This window comes from Petaurus breviceps, unplaced genomic scaffold (genome assembly GCF_028583685.1).
Source record: "Petaurus breviceps papuanus isolate PSGF00001 unplaced genomic scaffold, PetGlider_PUasm1.0 90650, whole genome shotgun sequence".
NCBI lineage: Eukaryota > Metazoa > Chordata > Mammalia > Diprotodontia > Petauridae > Petaurus > Petaurus breviceps.
The window spans coordinates 8548833-8569712 of NW_027187299.1; the positions used below are offsets into that span (position 1 = coordinate 8548833).

General features: G+C 39.5%; 1 protein-coding gene and 1 long non-coding RNA gene across 3 annotated transcripts in view; one reads left to right on the top strand and one right to left on the bottom strand.

The window, feature by feature from the left end:
• CUNH1orf198 (chromosome unknown C1orf198 homolog) overlaps window positions 1-13273 on the bottom strand; it is a 50359-nt gene extending 37086 nt beyond the window's left edge. The window contains exon 1 of one of the 2 annotated variants that reach the window (XM_069064900.1): window positions 12505-13273. In XM_069064900.1, the coding sequence (XP_068921001.1) occupies window positions 12505-12855 (351 nt within the window). In that variant the 5' untranslated portion in view covers window positions 12856-13273. The remainder of the gene's footprint in view (window positions 1-12504) is intronic. The other variant, XM_069064901.1, reaches the window with a different exon arrangement.
• The window catches only part of LOC138143661 (uncharacterized), a 45834-nt gene continuing 34062 nt past the window's right edge, over window positions 9109-20880 (top strand). Inside the window, exon 1 of the long non-coding RNA XR_011163774.1 lies at window positions 9109-12316. This is a non-coding gene — a long non-coding RNA (uncharacterized lncRNA). The remainder of the gene's footprint in view (window positions 12317-20880) is intronic.

Sequence of the window (20880 nt, forward strand, 5' to 3'; positions counted from 1 at the left end):
CACACACACACACACACACACACACACACACACACACACACACACACCTCAAGACCTGAAATTCCTACTGAACCAAAACACAACTGAATTTCTGTAGTAAACCCATCCAATAATAACTTTGCTCCTGGCTGCTGCAGTGGTTGATGTCCCATTTTTTATGGTGCTGTTAAATGCTCTCAGGAGATTCAAGTTTCCCTAGAAAAAAGAAATGTATCATGGAGAGGTGCTAAAGGAAGACAACTCAGCCACCCTGAAAATAACTTCTCCATTGTAGAAAAGAACAGGAAAGCACACAGTCCTGACATGTTGGTGACATATTACTTGTCACTCTGGGGAGAGCCTGAGAGAAAAGTTGAAGATGAGAAAAAGAGGCAAACGAAATGAATTTGAGACACATACAGTATCTGACAATGAGGTGCCTGATCAACACCAAGGGGAGGTACTGCCAGCTTCTCCAACAGAAGTTGTCGGGAAACCCAGATAGGTTGGTGGTTCTCGTTCTTGTGGTCTCTCTCTCTCTCTCTCTCTCTCTCTCTCTCTCTCTCTCTCTCTCTCTCTCTCTCTCTCACTCTCTCTCTTCCCCTCTCCCCCTCTCTCCCTCCCTCCCTCTCACGTAAAACACCTTTTCTTCTGAAATGTCAGCAGCCTTTAACACTGCTCTCTTATCTGGGAACCTAACACCAACCAACATCTTCCAAAAAGTCAAATGAAGCCTCAGTGTGGCAATTGTTTCAATTCATAAAGCATTCTTTGCCAGGGCCACTGGAAAGATATTCACCCCCACACCTACAATGAAGACAGTCCACAAGGTTTCTTCCCTGGTGGATAATGAACATCCATTGCAATCTCTTACAAAAGCCTCCTTGAGAAAAAGAGATGGGCCAAGAACCAACTGGTTATCAAAGCAAGACACAGCTGAAAGCCAAACCTCCCGTGTCAGTCAAGAAAGGAGCAGAGAACAGAACTAGCAATTAAAGAAGGGGAGGAAATATTCTGAGACCTGTAAACACTTTTTAGACTGACTCTTTAGCAACTTTTACTCTATTTTTGAGGAGGTTGGTGGGGGACAGTGGTGATCTAGCAGCCTCCTCTCCAAATTAAACTTGAAATTCTAGGATTCTCCTCTATCACTCACTGCTCTTTACCTTTACCTTTTACTTGACTTCAAAGTAAATAATCTTTTCTCTTTATATACTTCATAGGAATTTTAACTAAAAAGGAACTCAGAAATCACCTAAGACCTATCCTCTCCATGATTGTGGAAGTTCTTTTATGAAAACTTTCTTAATCAAAAACTACTGATTTAGATCAATTTGAGAGAGTTGCTTAAACTGAGTGCCCACCAGGATTGCAAAGTGTCAGAGGTGGAATTTGAATCCAAATCTTCCTGATTCCAAGCCCTATCCACAATGCTAATCTGCCTCTATAACCCCCTCATGACAGGTGAAGAAACTGAGACACAAAGGAAAAATGACTAAGGGTCATGCAATTAGTAAGTAGCAGAACTGAGATTCAAACCCGGATTTATCATCATCATCATCATCATCATTTTCTTCTTCTTCTTCTTTTGCTTTTTGGAGGGGGGAAGGCAGGGCGATTGGGGTTAAGTGACTTGCCCAAGGTCACAGGGCTAGTAAGTGTTAAGTGTCTGAGGTGGGATTTGAACTCAGGTCCTCCTGACTCCAGGGTCAGTGCTCTATTCACTAGCCACCCCCAAAACCAGATCTTCTGACTAAATCTCAGACACTTCCCACTCACCACATTGCCCTCTGTTCAATTTTAGTCTCTCTGTGTTCACATATGTCAGTATGGGTAAAAAGCTCCTGGATTATTGGGACTCTCTAATTTGTCCCACGCAGCATCTTAGTATACAAGAAGGTGTTTAATAAATGCTTTGAGATGACACAAATTATCCTTAAAATATATCATCTCAACTAAAGGGACTAATATTCATCTTTTTCCAACACTGAGTACACAAGGATTTTGGCCAACACTTGCTTTACCTACACCCTGCCTCCCTCCCATCTTTTTGGCATGGAAAATAATAATCCTATGGTTCAAGGTGTTCTGCTGGCTCATGAACCAACACAAGATTCAGGGGGCAAGTAACTTAGCAAATTCCAGAGTTTTAAGAGTTATTTAATTTACTTTCTCTTCCTCATCCCCTGCCCTCGTACACAGAGATGTCAATATACATATTGATGGTCCCTCTGAAATTCTCAGTTAATCTACTTAATTCCCATGACCTACTCTACCTCAGCTATACGACTGATCTTGCCAATACACATAAGTGTTCCACTTCACCTCCAAAATTTCTTTACTGGATCATAATCTATTATCACTTCATCTTTCCCTATACCTTGTGACCCCTAACCCTCTCCTTTGTCCTCACTATGGTTTCCATTCCCTTAATCCTCACCCTTTCTCTGTTCTTTCCCAGGCCATCACCTCTGTTCTTGTTATACTCTCCTTCTTACCCTAACTTGACCCCTTGGTGGATCGATTCAACTCACACAATCTATTACTCTGAAATTCCTTGACCCCTTCTATTCCTAATCATTGCCAACCCTCAGTCCTAGATTACCACCACATTCCATCTCTTTGGTTTCCTGTGCTATTGAAGAGTTGGAGAAAAGTCACAAAAAGGTGGACCTACTACAAATACCTCAAATAGGTCCTCACTGTATCAAGGCAATCCTTTTATATCTCCCTAATCTATTTACTTCCCCACTCACCACAGTGGCTGATCCCATCATTCTTGTTTCTCTTCACTCTTTTACAATATACTACCCCTCACTTAGACTGATGACTTCACCTCATACATCACCCCCCAAAAAATGGATGTTATTCAAAGAGAGCTCCCCCATCTCATCTCACAGCACAGTCATCTTCTTCTTCACTCCTGTTTCACATCAAGAGTTGGCCTTTCTCTTTACCAAGCCAAACCCCTCTACATATATCCTTGATCTGATCCAATACCTTCCAATTCCTTCTGCAATTTGCCCCTACAATTAATCTCACTCCCTCTTATCTTCAATCTCTCTGTATCTACTTGCTCTTCCTTTACAGTCTACAAACATGCCAGTGTCCCCATCCTAAAAAGACAAACACACACAAAAAACCTCACCTCACTTTGTACTACCATCTCTACTGGCTATCAGTCTATATCTCTCCTCCCCTTCAGGGCTAAATTCCTTGGGAAAGTCATCTAAACAAGGTGCATCCACTTTCTTTCCTATCACTCTCTTCAAAATTCTCTTACATCAGTGGGTACAATAATTTATAACCTGGCTTCTGACTTTACCATTCAACTGAAACTGCCCTCTCCATGGTTACCAATGATCTAATTGATATAAAGATCTTTTTAAAAATCTCCATCCTTCATGATCTCTCTGCAGCATTTGACATGGTTAATCATTTTCTCCTTCTGTATATTTTCTCCTCTCTTGGTTTTCATGAGGCTGCTCTCTCTTGGTTCACCTCCTATTTGTCTAATTATGCCTTCTCAATTTCTTTTGCTGGTTCTTTATTCAGGTAATACCCACAAACTCTTGGTGTTTCTCCAGGTTCTGTCCTGAGCCCTCTTTTCACTCTCTACAATTGGTGATCTCCTCCATTTCCATGGGTTCAATTAACATCTCTGCAGATGATTCCTAGATCTATGTATCTAGCCTTAATCTCTCTCCTGAGTTATACTTATGCATTTGTTTTTTGGACATCTTGAATCAGATGTCCCATAGTTACTTCAAATTTACTATGTTTAAAACAGATCTCCCTTTCTAAGCCACCTCTCCCCAACTTCCTTATTACTGTCAAGCCTGGAATCCCCTTTTGCCTAGACTATCAAAATAGCCTTCTAACTGGTCTCTTTGCTTCAAATCTCTCCCCATTCTAATTCATCCTCCTTTCAGCTGCTAAGATTACATTTCTAAAGAGTATGTATAACTGTGTCACCACTCACTACTCCACCCTGACCTCCACTCTGCTTAATAAGCAGTAGTTGCTCCTTATTACTTCCAGGATCAAATATAAACTCTTTTGTTTGGCACTTAAAGCTCATAAACTGGCTCCTTCCTACATTTCCAGTCTTCTTACATTTTACTCATCTCTCAATAAGTATGGGATAAATAGCAACTGTTCATCAGAACACCTGCCCAACCATATCATCCCAAATCTTGCTTGTACTACACAAGAGGTTTACTGTAACTACTACATTGTGCTGTACTTATGTTTATGATGAACACTTGAGTATACACACTCAACAATCCAACTGTAGGCCATGGCCTATTCAGCTGTGGGCCACAAAAATGGACTACTTCCACTTGTCTTTCCTAGACTCACTCCAACTCTGGTCTCCATGTCTTCACACTCGCTGGCCCCCATATCTAGACTGTTCTATACTCTCACTTCCAACTCTTAAATTTCTCTGGTTTCTTTCAAGAGAATTCAATCCCACCTTCTGCAGGTGGCCTTTCCTCCTAGAGTGCTTTTAGATGACATTACTTTTGCCTTTTTCATCACCTTCCACCATGTGTGTATATACACACATATGCATAAATGTATATGTATATAGGTATACACACAACATATTTTATATGTACATATACATGTGTACATAGATATATATGTGTTTTGTGTGTACCTAATTATTTACATGTCATTTCCCCCATTGGAATATATGTTCCTTGAGAGAAATTTTTTTAGCTTTCTTTATATTCTCAATACTTAGTTTAATGCCTAACATATAGTAAATGCTTCATAAATAAATGCTTATTGAATAAGCTCTAGTAATAATCTATCTAACAACTTTAGTAGGTTCTGGGATCATCCAACCACCTAACCAACATTTTCAATTGCCCATCACAAACCCTCATATAGTAAACCTCATATGTAGCATGAATTGGGTCCAAAATGATTAAGTTGTTTGAGTATTCTTGATAAGAGTTGCTATTTATATCAAATCTATGTCAATTGGCAATTTTTTAGACCCTGAACACAATAAATGAAATACTCTTTTGAATATAATTTCATCTCTTTTCCATAATTCAGAAGGTGTTTCAATACTATGTAATGCTTTGTGGTCATTATTAAAAATACTGAAGTTGAGTACACTAGTACCCAACTATGATTGTACTGTTGACTGTGGGTTATCAAAGGAGCCATGGTACAGAGGAAAGGGCCCTGGATTTGGTATCAGAGGACCTGAACCCAAACCCCAGCTCTGCTATTTACTACTTACTATCTCATTGGAGAAGGAAATGGCAAACCACTCCAGTATCTTTGCCAAGAAAACCCCCAAAATGGTGTTACAAAGAGTCAGATGTGACCGAAACAACTGAACAACAACTTGATCTTACCTTCTATGAGATTCAGTTTCCTCATCTGTAAAATGGAGAAAATACCAGCTCTATCTATTCAGATGGCTCAATGAAGAGAATGCTGGACTTCAGGTCCAACTGAATTCAAAACTGCTATGTACTACCTGTGCAACCTTGGACAAATCACTTCATCTCTGGGCCTCAATTTCTTCATCTGTGTTGTGGCAGTTATAGAGGTAGTGTGGAATAGGAAATAGACAGTTGGACTTGGAAGACTTGGATTTAAATCCCATCCCTGATACTTATTAGCTGTGTGACCCAGGGCAAGTCACTTAACTTCCATGGCACAGTGGAAAAGGCATTGGATTTGAAGTCAAAGGAACTGGTTTCAAACTTGGACTCTACTATTTACTCCCTGTGTGATGCTAGACAATTCAATTAACTTTTGGACTTCAGTATCTTTGTAAAATAATGGAACTAGATAAATCAGTTATGAGGTCTTTAACAATAAGATTATTTAACAGTAATTTTAAAATAGATTGTACTCTTTGGTCTACTGTATATACCAAATGTATAAGAAAATAAAAGTGACTCAGAGTCCAGGATTCTAAATCTATAATCCTGTGTTCTACTAATTCACAGACAGATCTGCATTAGTGGAGGTAGGCTTCATATATGGAGCTCCCCACTCCATCAAAATCACAAACCTACATACTCATACTACATATCTCATACCTACATACATGCACTACATACCTACATACATGTACAAACCTACGTGCACTATATACTTCATTGGATTTTTTTGTAGAGATTACTTTGTAAGTTTTAAAATGATATGTTACTGTTTTATTATTGATTTATGAAACTTACTATTTCAGTCGTAGAGATAAGCAAAAATACTAAGAAATACCCCAACCTACCTGGAATGTGGTCAAGAGAAATGTAAGGGTCCTGGCAAATTCTGGTCAAAGGAGTAACTAGAGCTCACTATTCCATGTAGTGTCTACAGTACAGGCTCCTGTGTTTCAGAGGTAGAGTAGTTTGCCCAGCTAAATGCAAGGCTTAATTACTGAGTAGTTACACAGCACCCCTAAAGTAGAAACATGGTAGGAAAACTATCTGGTCTCCCAAAGCACCGATCTATTCAAAGACTAAGCACACTGCCCTTGCTATATTTATTCTTACATTTTGAAAATGGTTAATGTATCTATAAGACAAAGTGGAATGATTACAATGTGCTCTTCTGTAACAAATGCCTCTATAGGGATTGTTACCTATACTTTTAAAAATGCATCTTTGTTCTTTCTTTGAACCTACAGTATATTTAGCCTTGCTGAGGTAAGAGAATTTCCATAACTGGACAAGCAAACCTATACTTCCAAAAGCAAAAATGTACCACTAATGACTTAATCCATAAGTGAGTAACACTGGGAATAAAAAATAGAATCTTTGACCTCTATAGATCACAACAAACACAAATCCTCAGCTTTACTGAGAGGCTTACCAGAGCCCAATGCGTATGGAAAAATGGAGGAAGAGAGGGGAAAAGGGGGGAAAGGGGGTGAGAAGAGAAAGGGGAATAAAGAGAAAGTTTTTATGATGACAAAAGTTATAAAACATGAGTCCTCACATTGGTCTGCCTGCTCTGTGTGTGTGTGTATTATTCACACACATATATTTTAAGAAAAACAATGTATTGAAGAACAATGGCCTTAACTGAAAGTTTTCTAAATACATGTATCAAAAATTTTTTATTGTACTGAGACACTAGGGTTTTGCGGAGAGAGAAAAGTAAGATTTAATGCTATCTCCAGCCCTGCTACTCATCCCCTGTGTGACAGTGAACAAGTCACTTAATTTGTCTGCACCTCTGTTTCTTGGCAGTCAACGGGCCACCTCTCTTCCCCAGGGAGCTGTGCAGATTAATGAGCTTGTCTGTATAGTGCCTGCAAACAAAAAGGAAAGACATCCCCCAGTCTGCCTTCAGTAATCTCCTCTTCCCACCTGCTGAATCCGTTTTCAGTTCTCAGAGTATACTTTTTAAGACTGCCAGTTCAGGTGACACAACATCGACTGAATAGACAATTCAAATGAAAATGACTTCTGATGGTGGGGGTGAGGGGAAAGGAAGAGGACAATGTGTGAATCTAGAAGCATTTTGCCTTTTCTTGTTTGGTGCACAATGAAGATAGATACCACAAAGGCCTTGGAACTCAATGGAATCTTTTCAGGATGACATTTCAAGGTAGAGTCAACAGTCACAGCCTACTATCCAAGACAGAGATAAGGAAAGTTTAACATCTGTCCTCGAATCTTTTCTGGAAAATGAATCATCCAGAGAGAAGGTGGGTATCATAATTACATATTCTACCTCCAAAAAACAATGGCACCAAAGCACAAAATTCAGATGATTTCAAACCCTTGGCAAAAGCCTGAAGAAGAAACAAGACAAAAAGATTATTGTGTTGTTATAGATCTGGTTTCCAGAAGCTAAACATTCACATTAGTAGTAATATTAAAAGGACATTTAAGAAGATAGAAGGGATTATATGGTGTCACAGGTCTCATTTCAAAAAGAAAAATGTACAAATTATTGCTACCAAAAAAAAAAAAACTAAGCCTGACATTTATATAGCATTTTGTGGTTTACAAACTGTTTTCCATACAATTATCTTTTCTGCTCCTCAGAATCACCCTGCGAGACAGGTAAGGCAAGTGTTATTGGCCCCAAATTACAAGTAAAGAACCTTAGGCTAAAAGTGAGTAGGTGACCTTTCCAAGCTTACAAAACTACTAAGTGCCTGAGTCAAGCTTTGAAATCAGGTTTTCTAAGGCTTGTGCTCTTTTCACTCTGCAATGGAGAGGAAAAACCCACAAATATTTACTAAGGGCCTACTATAAGGCACCCTATTAGGTATGATAATAATAGTATATGAAAAAGAACTCCAAAATGAAATGGGTCGAGGATACATGATTAGGGGTGTGTAGATGGTTTGCCATCCCTACTGACCTCAAATTGACATCCTTTAAAATATCATGTGGGAAGGCTTAAAATGTATTCAGGAGTTGGGAGGAGGCAGTGGTTGCTCCCAAATCTGGCTTCAACCTACATTCCAGTCTTATTTCCTAGTACTACCTTTCAACACACCCACTCTACCTTCCAGACAAACTGGCCTGTTGGCTGTCCCCCAAATCTGACATTCCATTTCCTATCTCCATGTATTTGAAATCTTTCTATTCTTCCTCCATCTTTCATTCTCCTATATCTCCCTTTAAGGCTCAGCTTAGGTGCTGATCCTCTCCATGTTCCCATTCCGACTTGGTAGAGCTCCTTCTCAAATTAACTTGTCCTTAATCATCTGGGTATATGGCATATTGCCTATTGCAACATAAACTTCTTAAGGACTAGAACTATTTTATTTTTCATCCCCTATGGCTGGAACAACACCTTGCAAATAGGTGGCATTCAGTAAGTATCTACTGAATTGAAATAAATCAAGATGCCCATTCAAGGGTAGAGATGGGGATGTTATTCCTCTTTGTTCTCAAGTATTTTAGAGACTCTAAAATAGACTCTAAAATTAGTCTATGAGCAGCACCATCTTAAAACCCATAGACAGGGCTTCCTGTGGAAACATAAGAAATAGCACCAGATTTCAGGGATCTAGGATTTAAGAGCTAAAGTTAAAGATTGCTTCTCATGGAATGAGAAGAATTGTGGGAAGCAACTATTTGACCATAAGTTCTTTTTTTTTTTAAAGCAATTGGGGTTAAGTAACTTGCTCAAGGTTACATGGCCAGGTGTTTCTGGGTGGGTGCTAAGTGTCTGAGCCCGGATTCGATCCCCAGGTCATCCTGACACTGGAGCCGGTGCTCTTACTCGCTGTGCTACCTGGCCACCCCTGACCATAAGTTCTTAAAAAAAAGTTCTACAAGAACATCCATGCCAGTGTCATCAAAAACTTACACAATGGCACCAAACTGATAAGTTTGGGTGAGTTTGCTGGAAGGTGGGAGACCAGGGGAAGAGGTAGGTCTGAAAGTGAGTTACTATGACTATCAAGTAGGAAAAGTCCCAACCATCCATCTGCCTGTGACTGCTAGAAGCCAAGAATGACAATTGCCACATCTTATAATACTGGGAGTAGTATTATTTCTGAGTAGTTTATCAAGGTCACCTCAAATCAGGTATCAGAGTAGAATGAGTCAACAAGCTCTAGTGTTCTTTTTAAAGGTCTCATTTTATTGTTTATTGCATGATAGAAAGCAGGGAAGGAAAAATGAGGCATACCATTAAACCTTCCAAAATGCAAATACTTGACCCCTTGAAGGAAGATTTACTAACAATTTGTGTTCAAATTGCAAGAGTACCAAGCTAATTGAGACATGATAGGAGAAGTCATTCTGTTAAGAGCATTCATCTCATAATGTACTTTGAAGTACTTACCACAATGTTGGCCCCAAAGAAAGCATCTTTACCATCACAAAAAACAAACCATGCTATTATATGAATGCTTCTAAGGCTCAGGAAATACTTGGTGGATTGACTATTAAGAAAGTAAGAGTCCAGGTAAATACAGACAGTTAGTTAACTGCTACAGGCTAAAAGGGCAAGGCTATTATCAGCACCTTTTACTGAGGTACCATAATGTATAGAAAACATACAGCAAGGCAAAGGTGAAACTAAAAACAGAACTGGGAAAACTTTCTGGATGCTAAATAGCTGTATTAAAAAAAAAAGATTCAAAATGCATGGGGGCCTTCAAGAATTGCTAGGGTGATGTGAATTTCAATCCCTGACAATTCATTATACCCTTAGGGGATGCTAAGACTTTCTGCTATAGGGAATGAGAGGTCCAGAATGCAATATATAAACTAGGGTTGCTCCAAGTTGGTCAAGACACCAGCAATCATTGTCAAGTGTCCTGGGCAATGCCTAGCCCAAATTACCTAGCCCACAATCTGGGGTTCTCGGAAACAGTATGGGGGGGGGGGGGTGGAAGGGTCTACAGTTCAATACTAGGTATGGTAGAACATGTTCTCACCTGTAATCGTTTCAAACCTGGGACCCCCAAAGCAGACAAACTAGCTCCAGTGTTACCTCTTGCACTCAACTCCACTCTTAATCATTCCAACACCTCCCTACTCTAACCCCCTGACCATGACCAGGAATTTGCCAAAGGCCCTAGTGTAGAGAGAATCACCTGAGGCAGAAGCAATTCCACTGGACTTGGAATATTTCCAATTTATATTTTTAGGGTGCTTCCTGAGGGGGCCTATTCAGTCCAGTGGGATGAGTGCCAAACATCCTAAGCTTGTTAAACTGTGGTTCACCACACAATCCCCACAGTACCCTAAGGGGTAAGATTTAGCCAGTATCCTTCACAACTTCTGTGCATTTTTCTGAGATTTTTCTGGTGTATTCCCATGCTTGTCACAGAACAGAATATATGTTAGCAGCCATTTTTGCAAAGGCAAGAATAAGCTTGAAAATGTGCTCCTCTAGGATTATAAGATGGGCAGCCAGGGCTAATTCTAGTTTCAATTGCTTTTAAATCTCATTAAGGGCATAAGTTTAGGTGCAGCTTAATTTGGCATCTGATCAAAGGATTCCAGAATGAGAAAGAAAATAATTTGGCTATTTTTGTGAAAGAGATTATGTACCATGTATATGTTTGTTTTGATATAGAAACACACATAAAGTGTCTAAAATGGGAAAATATTTAGTTATTTTTCAAGATACATTATTTCTAAAAATGTATTTCACCTCCTAGTCATGGATTCATAAGTCTTACTTTTCCACAGCCCAAGTCTGAGCAGTCAAGTACAGCACCATGTGTGCACAGAGACGCCTGTCTTTATACTGAAGACTTTTCTGAGTAGGAATAACTTAAAAAAAAAAAAAAACACCCTATGCTTTTGGCTTGCTTTTTCACTACACCCAATTTTTTCCTGGCAAAACTATTTTAGTTTAGAGCTCAATAGAGAATTTTCTTTTAATACTTCCAGAAAAAGGTAGTGTTGGCAGTAAATGCCTATGTTTTCACACTTTCCTTTCACTAAAATGAGACTGTTTTACAGGAATAAATGCTACAACCACATAAATTGGATTTAAACTTCGCTCTTAAGGTAAATGACTTCAGGAGACAGCATCTTCCTAGCTCAATACATATTGGCTCCAACCCCATACCTGATAGCTCATGTACTGCTCTTCTATTATACATTTGATGATTTTAGCCTAAGTGATTAAGTGATCATGAGACAGATGCTCCTGCTGCCCTCTGATGCCCAAGCTTACTGGTCAGAGTATATGGCCAGTGTATATTTCCAAGCCACAAATGGGCAGGAGGTTTTCTATACTAAGTGCTCTGGCTTTGGTGACTATTAGCTCCCATTTTTCTCTTTTTGGTTTCAAAGTTTACTTGCTCTATACCCTAGACAACTGCACACAATTTGACAGCAGGGTCATATGTCAAGAGGCTTATGAATGCTGCTATGTGTGGCTTGCAAGAGGGCATTTAAATTGGGAGAGGGTAGTTAAATTAACCTTACCTTGGTGTTTCAGTTGATAAATGGGGACATGATACTTGTCCCAAATAGTAACTTGTGCATAATGTTTTTATTGTTTTTAAAATCTTTTCTCACCAGGCTTCTGCTTATACCCTAGTAGTTAATTTTCTACCCTCTCAACTCTTTTTCCCCAGTTTACCAATAATGAGAAAGTGCTTTCAATTAAGGTAATCTGTTAAAAAAAAAAAAACCCTCCTCATGGTCAGAGCTATTGTCTTTCTGGTGTCTCCTGCTGGAGGCAGAGAAAAGAAATAGGCGATCTTTACAAAGGTTTCCTTCCAGTCCAGGACCCCAGTGGAGTCAGCGTCTGGGTGGATGTATTCTCTCCTCCTTCTTTGGGTACATTCTCTCCTGCGGTTCAGATTTTAGCTCTGCCTTATTCTGGGAAGTCTTTTCCTACCTGGCACCCAATGAACCTAAAACAGGTAACAAAGACTACCCCAGAATAGGTGTTCTGACCTAAATGGGGAGGATTTAGAGGTGTGGGAATAGGGCACGAAGCAGGAGAACGATGCAAGGCACACCTGCAGCCCCCAATCCCCACCCCCAAGTGTGCCCTCCTTCCCACCTCCTGCCTCCTCCCTCCGGGTCCCTGTGCGAGCTCCCTGGTTACCTCGTCTCCGAAGTGCACGACCTTCTGGCCGGTGGGCACCCGTAGGTTGGGGTAGCAGGAGGGGGTCTGATCCTGGGAGGCCCCGGCGGCGCGGTGCGCGGCGTAGCGGGCCTGGATGTGGGGCTCCACCATGCACTTGTCGATGATCTCGTCCTGCTGCTTGGGGGGGAGCCGCTCCCACTCGGGCCCATACTTCTCGCGGATCTTCTCCTTGTCTTGCATGATCTTCCTGGCCATGGGGCTCAGCGAGGAGAAGTAGGTAAAGCGCTTCCGCTCCTTGTCGTCCAGCGGCCGGTTCCCGTTCATGACCGCCGTGCGGGAGGCTGCAATAGCCGCCGCCATAGAGGCCATGGCCACGGACCCTTGGCCTTCCTTTGCTTGCCCACCTCCCGGCTGCCCCTTTCCCTCCACGCCTCCGCCACGCTCCGGCCGCCTTCTACCTCTGCCTGTGCCTCTCCCTCTCTGGCTCTGGAGCTAGGAGGCAGGAAGGGAAGATGCCAGAGAGAGCTAAGGACCTCCTCTCCCTCCTCCTCCTTCCCTCCCTTCCAGGGTAAACGCCTCCCTTCCTCTCTGGCTCTCTACTCCCTGTTCCGTCCACTCCTCCAGGTCCCTCCTCTCCCCGGGACTTCCTTTCCTTCCTTCCTCCTCCCCCGTTTACTGGACCTCCTCTCTCGGTGGCCGCCGACTCTACCAATTTCCTTATCTCCTGTTTCCTTCCACCCTCTTCTTCCTTCTTTTCTAGTCTCCTCTCTGCGTCTGCTCCTCCCACTTTTAAACACCTCTCCACTCCTCCCAGCTGCAGACACGCCTCCTTCCTCTCCTGTCTCCTCCTCATTCCAGCTGTGGCGCCCCGTCTTTTCCACTCCAAGCTTCATCAACCCATCTCACCGACCAGACCTGGGAGTCTTCCCAGCCCAGGGCCTCTTTATGAGTGTGGTTGAGGCCTAATCAAGTGTTTGTTCTTATGGATATTTCGTTGGGATTGTTTGCTGTGGGATTTTATTTAACCCAACAAACATTTAAGTGGTTACTTTGTGCAGAACACTGGGATAGACTCTGGGGGAAACAAAGTTTAGATAATACAAGTTCTCATGGAGCTCTCCCCTCCCCTCCTCCTTGGGGTATATGACACGTACACAAACAGTAATGAGTAGGCTGATGGAGTGATTTGGTGTTTTAAGTATGCAAATCCTTGCATGTCCATCTTCCATTAGAATGAGAGCTCTTTGAGAGTGGGTAATTGCTTTTTCATTTTTTTGTATCCTCAGCTATTAGCACCGTGCCAAGCACATGGTAGGAGCTTAATAAATGCTACCTGTGTGACCTTGGCCAAGTCATTGAAATCTGAACCTTAAATTCCTCATCTGTAAAATGAAGGCATTGGACTAGATGGCCTCTAAGGTTAATAATAATAATAGATAATAACTAACACTTACATTGTGCCAGGCACTTTACAATTATCTCATTTGATCCTCACAACAACCCTGGGAAGTAGGTGCCATTACCATTTTACAGATGAGGGAATTGAGGCAAACAGAGATTATGGGACTTGCCCAGGGTAAAACAGCTAGCAAGTATCTAAGGCAAGATTTGACCTCAGGTCTTCCAGACTTCAGGCTTAGTGCTCTATCCACTGGGCAACCTAGCTGGTCTGTGTATTATAGGAGCAGCTGGGTATAGAGGTATAGAATGATAAAGATAGCTGGGATAGAAGTATCAAGTGAGGGGTGTTGTTGTTTTTTTCTGCAATGGGTGACACATGGACATGTTTGTAGTAGTAGGGAATAAGCCAGTAGATAAAGAGACATTGAAAATAAGTGATAGAGTATAAATGATAACCACAAGTGATCTTCAGGGTTTTGTCATGAGTTCTCTTCTCTTTTTCCTCTATACTACTTTACTTGGTGATCTCATCAGATCCCATGGATTTACTTACCATCTCTATACTGATGATTCTCAAATCTACCTTTTCTGCCCTAATCTCTCTTGCTTTCCTCCAGACTTGAATCTCTGATTCCTTATTAGACATTTTGAACTGGATGTCCAAATCTTTTTTTAAATTCTGATCTTCTTTTATTATTTTTTAAAATTAAATGTTATGTTTATTTTTAGTTTACATCATTCATTTCCACAAGATTTTGAGTTACAAATTTTCTCCCCATCTTTCCCCTACCCACAAGTAACTAGGATTGCATTTTGGTCTACCTAAAGTTGCAAAAGCACTGGCTTTTGTTTCATTCCACAAGAAATGATAACTTTGTTTTGGGACGTTCAGTCTATTCAGCAACTATGCATGATAATAACAATGCAACTGGAGTGAAGAAATTAAAAAAGTCTCAATAGCTACATCTTTGTGGCTTTGTAACTCAATAGAGCAGAAGAAACAATACATTGTAGTATTCAGTATTACGGGACAGAATTTCAATGCCTTGGCTGCATTGAAGTCTACAGAAATAAAGATTTTATATATCTACATACATTTGTATATATGCATTTATATGTATGTATATGCATACATATATGCCTGTATCCCTATCCATTTGATGACTAAAATGACTTCAGCAAACAAGACACAAACAGTAGAGAATGGATAAAAATTTATGCAGGAGAGGATATCTTGTCAACAAAGTTCTGCATTTCAGCTAATCATTATAATTCTCCCTTTGGGAGAGACTTCTATAAAGAATGAGAGGGAAGAGCCTGCAAAGTGTTGTTTTAAATGTAAGAAGAAAAATCTATTTAAAAATCTATACATTAGTCTTTTACAGAAACTTTAAGATAATAGTCATAGAATAGAATGAATGTTATAAGCGTCTAATGCCAATTTCTATGAATAAAAGGTATTATTACTGTTATTATCAGCACTAAAATATGTAGTCTCAGAGTTCAGGGAAAATGAGTGCATGAGCTGAGTTGCTAGGCAACAACTTTAGTTTCAATGTATGTGAAGTGCTGTATATAAGAACACTCTACAATTATCATTATAAAGCAGCATTACAGAGCTATGGTGGGTTAAGACCAGGCCCATTATAATTATTTTTCTTGTCTCTACCAATGATGCCATTGTATAGTCTCTGGAAGCTGGCCCAAGCCCCTTTGTATTACTCCTCCTCATCTTTATTTTATAATGTGAGTGACATTCACAGGTGTATTGTGGGAAATAAATTAGTCAGGATGGAATGCTTTGAAATTCATGTGTACAAGGCATTTTAAGTATATTAGAAGTTCTGTCCCATGCTGTGTTTTCAAAGAACTTTTAAAAAGAATCCATTTAGTTTTCCAAAGGATAAAAAGTGAATGAATTCCAAAACCTCTAATAATTTACACCAAAATATAATTTATTGCAAGGGAGGGAGATGTTTAGACTTGCAAAATGATACAAATTTGAAATTACCCAAGGACACTGGCCAAAGAATGCAAGTTCCATGAACTGGATGATAAATAGCAATTAAAAGAAAAGGTTTTCTTTGAGAAGATTACAAGAAACTCAAAGGATCAAAATGCTTTGACAGAAGACTTGCCAGAGAACTAGACATAAATGATCCAAGAGAAAATAATAGGTTTGTCCAAATTCCAAATATGCAAGAAATAAAATAGTGGGATCCAAAAAGGAAGAACCTTATACTAAGTGTCAGGAAACCAACATTTGGACAATGGATTTTCTCCAGTTGTGTGCACAATCCCTTTCCCTCCCATCTCACTTGTGAACTTGTCCAAATCATTCTCCCCTCTATCTTCAATATTTTTCTCTCTACTGCTCCCTTTCCCTCACTACCTACCAAGATGCTCAGATCCCCCCTATCCTTTAAAAAAATTGGTGAGGGGTTGGCAAGGTCAACCTCTCACATTATTATTCTTTATCTTGTCTTTCTTTGTTATCAAACATGGCCCCCTCCCCTCAGTCTACACTCAGTCCCTCAACTTCCTCAATATAAAATAACTTCAATCCTTGTTATCTGGCTTGTGATCTCACTGTTACAATAAAATTGTTCTTTCAAATTGTTTCAATAACCTCTTAATTGCTACAGTCTATGACCTTTTCTCAAACTTCTTCTTCTTTAGACTTTCAGTGGCATTCACTCTCACCAAGAACACCATTCTTCTGAATGTTCTTTCTTCTCAGGTATATCACGGTTCTCTCCTGGTTCCTCTACCTACTTGATCTCTTTCCCTTTCTCCTTTGATGGTTCTTTGTCTTTCTCCTGCCCCCAGTGTGGGTGTCTCTCATGGCTCTGCACCATGTCCTTTTCTTTTTATACTTCATCTCTCTATTCCTTAGGGTGTAATTATCACCTCTGCATGGAAGATTCATATGCAGGGGGTTCCCCAAAAGGCTTGTTGTAATTTTAAGACTTTTCATACACCTTGTCCATATACGTGTGTGTATTTGTGAATATGTGTGCATACCTATCTCCTTCTGTAAAACCTTCCTTGCATCCAGTGGAAAATGTTTTTTCTCTTCAAATTTTGTGAAGTCAATTTATTTGGATCTTTTCATTATCACCCTCTACCTTGTGCTATATTTATTTGTATAGTGGTTATAGCCTTCCTAGTTCCTAGCATAGAACCTTATATATAGTAGGTGCTTGATACATGTTTGTTGAGTTTATTTTAATTGGAGCACAATGCTGGCTTAGTTGGTGATCTTGGACAAGGTGCTGGATCTTGAGAATAACACTTATATGATACTTTATATTTTGCAAAGTACTTTCCTTATAATAACACTCAGGCACAGGTTGAACAAGTATTGTTTCCATTTTACAAATAAAATATAAAATAGATAAAATATAATATAAATAGATAAAATAGAAATAAAATAAATTTTTTTAAAAACTGAGGGTCAAAAAGATTAAATTACTTGCCAAAGTAATCATAAGGCCAAAACTCTAGTTACAGTGAGATAAATGACTGGAATCCACTAGATTCTTGAACAGGGCAAAGTTCTTAATCTTTTTGTTTCATAGAACCTTTTGGCAGTCTGGCAACCTATAGACCTCTCCTCAGAATATTGTTTTAAGTGGATAAAGTCAGGTACATAAGTTTGAAAAAAAAACCTCTCAATTATATTGAAATTTAGTTATCAAGATATTTTTAAAATCAGTTCACTGACCCCAGGTTAAGAACTCCTGCTCTAAAGCCTCTTGCAAAGTCCAACAATCCTTTTACAATACCATGTTGCTTCTCTGTGGCTATTTCCCTGATCAAAAAATGAGTCTAATATATGGCATTTGGTTCACTGGAATGCCAGGTGGGATTTCCCAGTTCCAAAGTATTTGCAGGAAAATATTTGGGATCATTATTGATAGAACTGTTGGCCTAGTGTTATTTATTAGAATAAATTAAAACACTCAACAAACACTTATTAAGTACCTAATGTTCTTCAAGCTCATGAGCATAAACTAGTATTCCCGTCAAAGCAGACAAGTGTGAAGATTCAATTATTCCCTTCAACTGTTTTTCCTCTCTTAGGTTTCATGAAGGCTTTAAAAGTACATGAATAAACCTCTAAGGGGAAAACAATTAGATTTTTCTAGTATCTTGTGTTATAGTAGAAAGTAAACTGTAAAGTTTCACTTGTAGGATATTTGTATGGTCATTATCAAACTGTATTCTCATGCCTTTCTAGTAGGTTGAATTATTATCCAATAATAAAGAAAATTGGGCTCTTAAGAAGAAGGTGAGAGTGACCCAGAGCTTGTGACAAATGTGGGATTCATGGACACTGACTCTTGAGGCTCTTGTAAAGGCTTCAAATTTGGTACAACCCATTAAATACCATGTTGCTAATAATCTGAGCATCTAGATTTCAAATCTTCCATGTCACCCATTCAATATGAGAAAGAACCATTTTTTTTTCAGTTTAATAGATGAGTAACCCAAGATAATGATCAACATTACACTCATATATCTGACCTCTCAGCAAGGTGACATTTCCCCGAGATTCCTTTGTCTAGGTCAACTGTATGAAAAAAAAAAAAAGGTCTGAATGATGATAGTACAAGACCACCAAGTCAACATTTGGGAAGCTGACTATTACAGTACCAGTTGAACTCACAGATGATGACTAACCCTCCAAAAGGGTTACATTCTGGGCCAACCCAAATTATCATTAGGGAGAAAGTCGTTCTCTTGTTTGTCTAACACTGGAAAAAGTGACACCAGAATTCTTTTGTGTATTGCCTACTTCAAGAGTTTCCAGTAGATATGTAAGCTGGAATAAGGGCTTGGATATTAACTACTTTATTAATCTGATGCCTTGGGTCAAATGTCAAGAGTCTTGTCAAACAGTGCCAGGAGGTGAGGGGTTAAGCTGATTGGCAACCACTGAAAATAATGATTAAAACCACTCTCTTCTGGCTTTCCTTCTACATATCTAACCACTCTTTCTCAGCCTTCTTTTGCTGGCTCATCAGCAAAGCTGGCACCACCCCTGTAAGTGTTCCCAAAGTTCTTTCCTAGGTGCTGTTCTATTCTTTCTTTTTATTGGGGGTTCTTACTCTTTTTTGTATCAGAGACTGCTGTAGCACTCTAGTAAAGTCTATGGACCCCTTCTCAGAATAATGTTTAAAAATATTTGAAGGAAATGCTAAATTTCACTTTAGAAGTTATAATTTTTCCCATACATGTTCATGGGCCTCCAGAAATCTGAACCCCAGATAAAGAACCCCTGTTCTGTATCCTCTCTTGATAAACTCATCACCTCCAATGAGTTTAATTTTCATCTCTATGCTGATGATTCACAGAATTCTATATTTAGTCAAAGTATCTACCCTGAGCTGAAGTTCACATCACCAACTGCCTATTGGACATTTCGAACTGGATGTCCCACAGACATAATAAACTCAATGTATGTAAAACAGAACTCATTATCTCTTCCCTCAAATGTTCCCCTTTTCCAAACTTCTCTGTTTCTGTTGAAAGAATCACCATTCTTCCAGTTTCCCAGGTTCACAACCTTGGCATTATCCTGGATTCTGTACTCTCCCTCCCACAACAACCCTAATCAATTGCCAAATCTTGCCTGTCATAGCCTCCACTATATCTCTTGTACCCAAACTCGTCTCCCTATTCATGAAGTCACCATGTCAGTTCAGACCCTCATTACCCCTCATGTCACTTATCACAATGGCACCCTCACTTGTCTCCTTGCCTCAGGTGTCTCCCTGCATAATCTATTCTGCACACTGCTACCTTAAGCAAAGATCTGATTATTTCAACCCTTTACTTAACAAACTTCAGCGGCTCTCTCATTTCTAGGATAAAATATAAACTCCTCTATTTACTTTTTTAGAACTCTTTTTAACCTGACCCCAACCTATCTTTCCAGCCTCATTTTGAACATAACTTTGCTTACCACATTCTAGAATTCAGCCAAATTGGTGGTCTTTCTGTTACTCATATATAACATTCCATCTTCCTTTTCTGTGCTTTTATATTGGCCATCTCCCATGCATGGAATGCATTCTATCCTCATCTTTACCTGACAGTTTTCCTCTCTTCCTTCAAGATGCATCTCAAGAATTAGTATATGAACCTTTCTTGATCTTTACAACTGCTAGTGCCTGCCCTTCCAAACTACCTTGTGCTTAACTATTTCTCATTTATTTGGATTTGTTTTCTTTAAATTTATTCTGAATGTACTTATATATGTACAAATTGTCTCCTTTGCTATAGTGGTAACCACACTAGCATATGCAGGATGGCTGCTAGCACAGATTCTTAGATCTGCTTTACTAGGAAGTTAGCTATTTAAGAGGTCAACAATCTATTTTTTTTTTAGTTTAAATTTATGATTTATTTAATTTTAGTTTTCAACATTTATTTACACAAGATTTTGAGTTACAAATTTTCTCCCCATCTCTCCCCTACCCCCTACCCCAAGATAGCAAATATACTGAATACTTCTTCCCCCAATCTGCCCTCTCATATTCCTCTGTACTCCCCCCCTCCACTTTCTTGTAGGGCAATATGGATTTCTATACCCCATTACCTGTATATCTTATTTCCCAGTTGCATGTAGAAACAATTTTTTAACATTTATATTTAAAACTTTGAGTCCCAGATTATCTCCCTTCTCCCCTCCTCACCCACCTCCACTGGAAAGACAAGCAATTCAATATAGGTTATACATATGTGGTTATGTAAAACATTTCCATAGTAGTTATATTGTGAAAGACTAACTGTATTTCCTTCCATCCCATCCTATTCCCCATTTATTCTATTTTCTTCTTTGACCCTGTCCCTTTTCAAAAGTGTTTGCTTCTAACTACTTTCTCCCCCAATTTGCCCTCTATCAATTCCCCTCTTTTCCCCTTCCCCCCACTTTCCTGTAGGATAAGATACCCAATTGAATGTGTATGTTATTCCCTCCTTAAG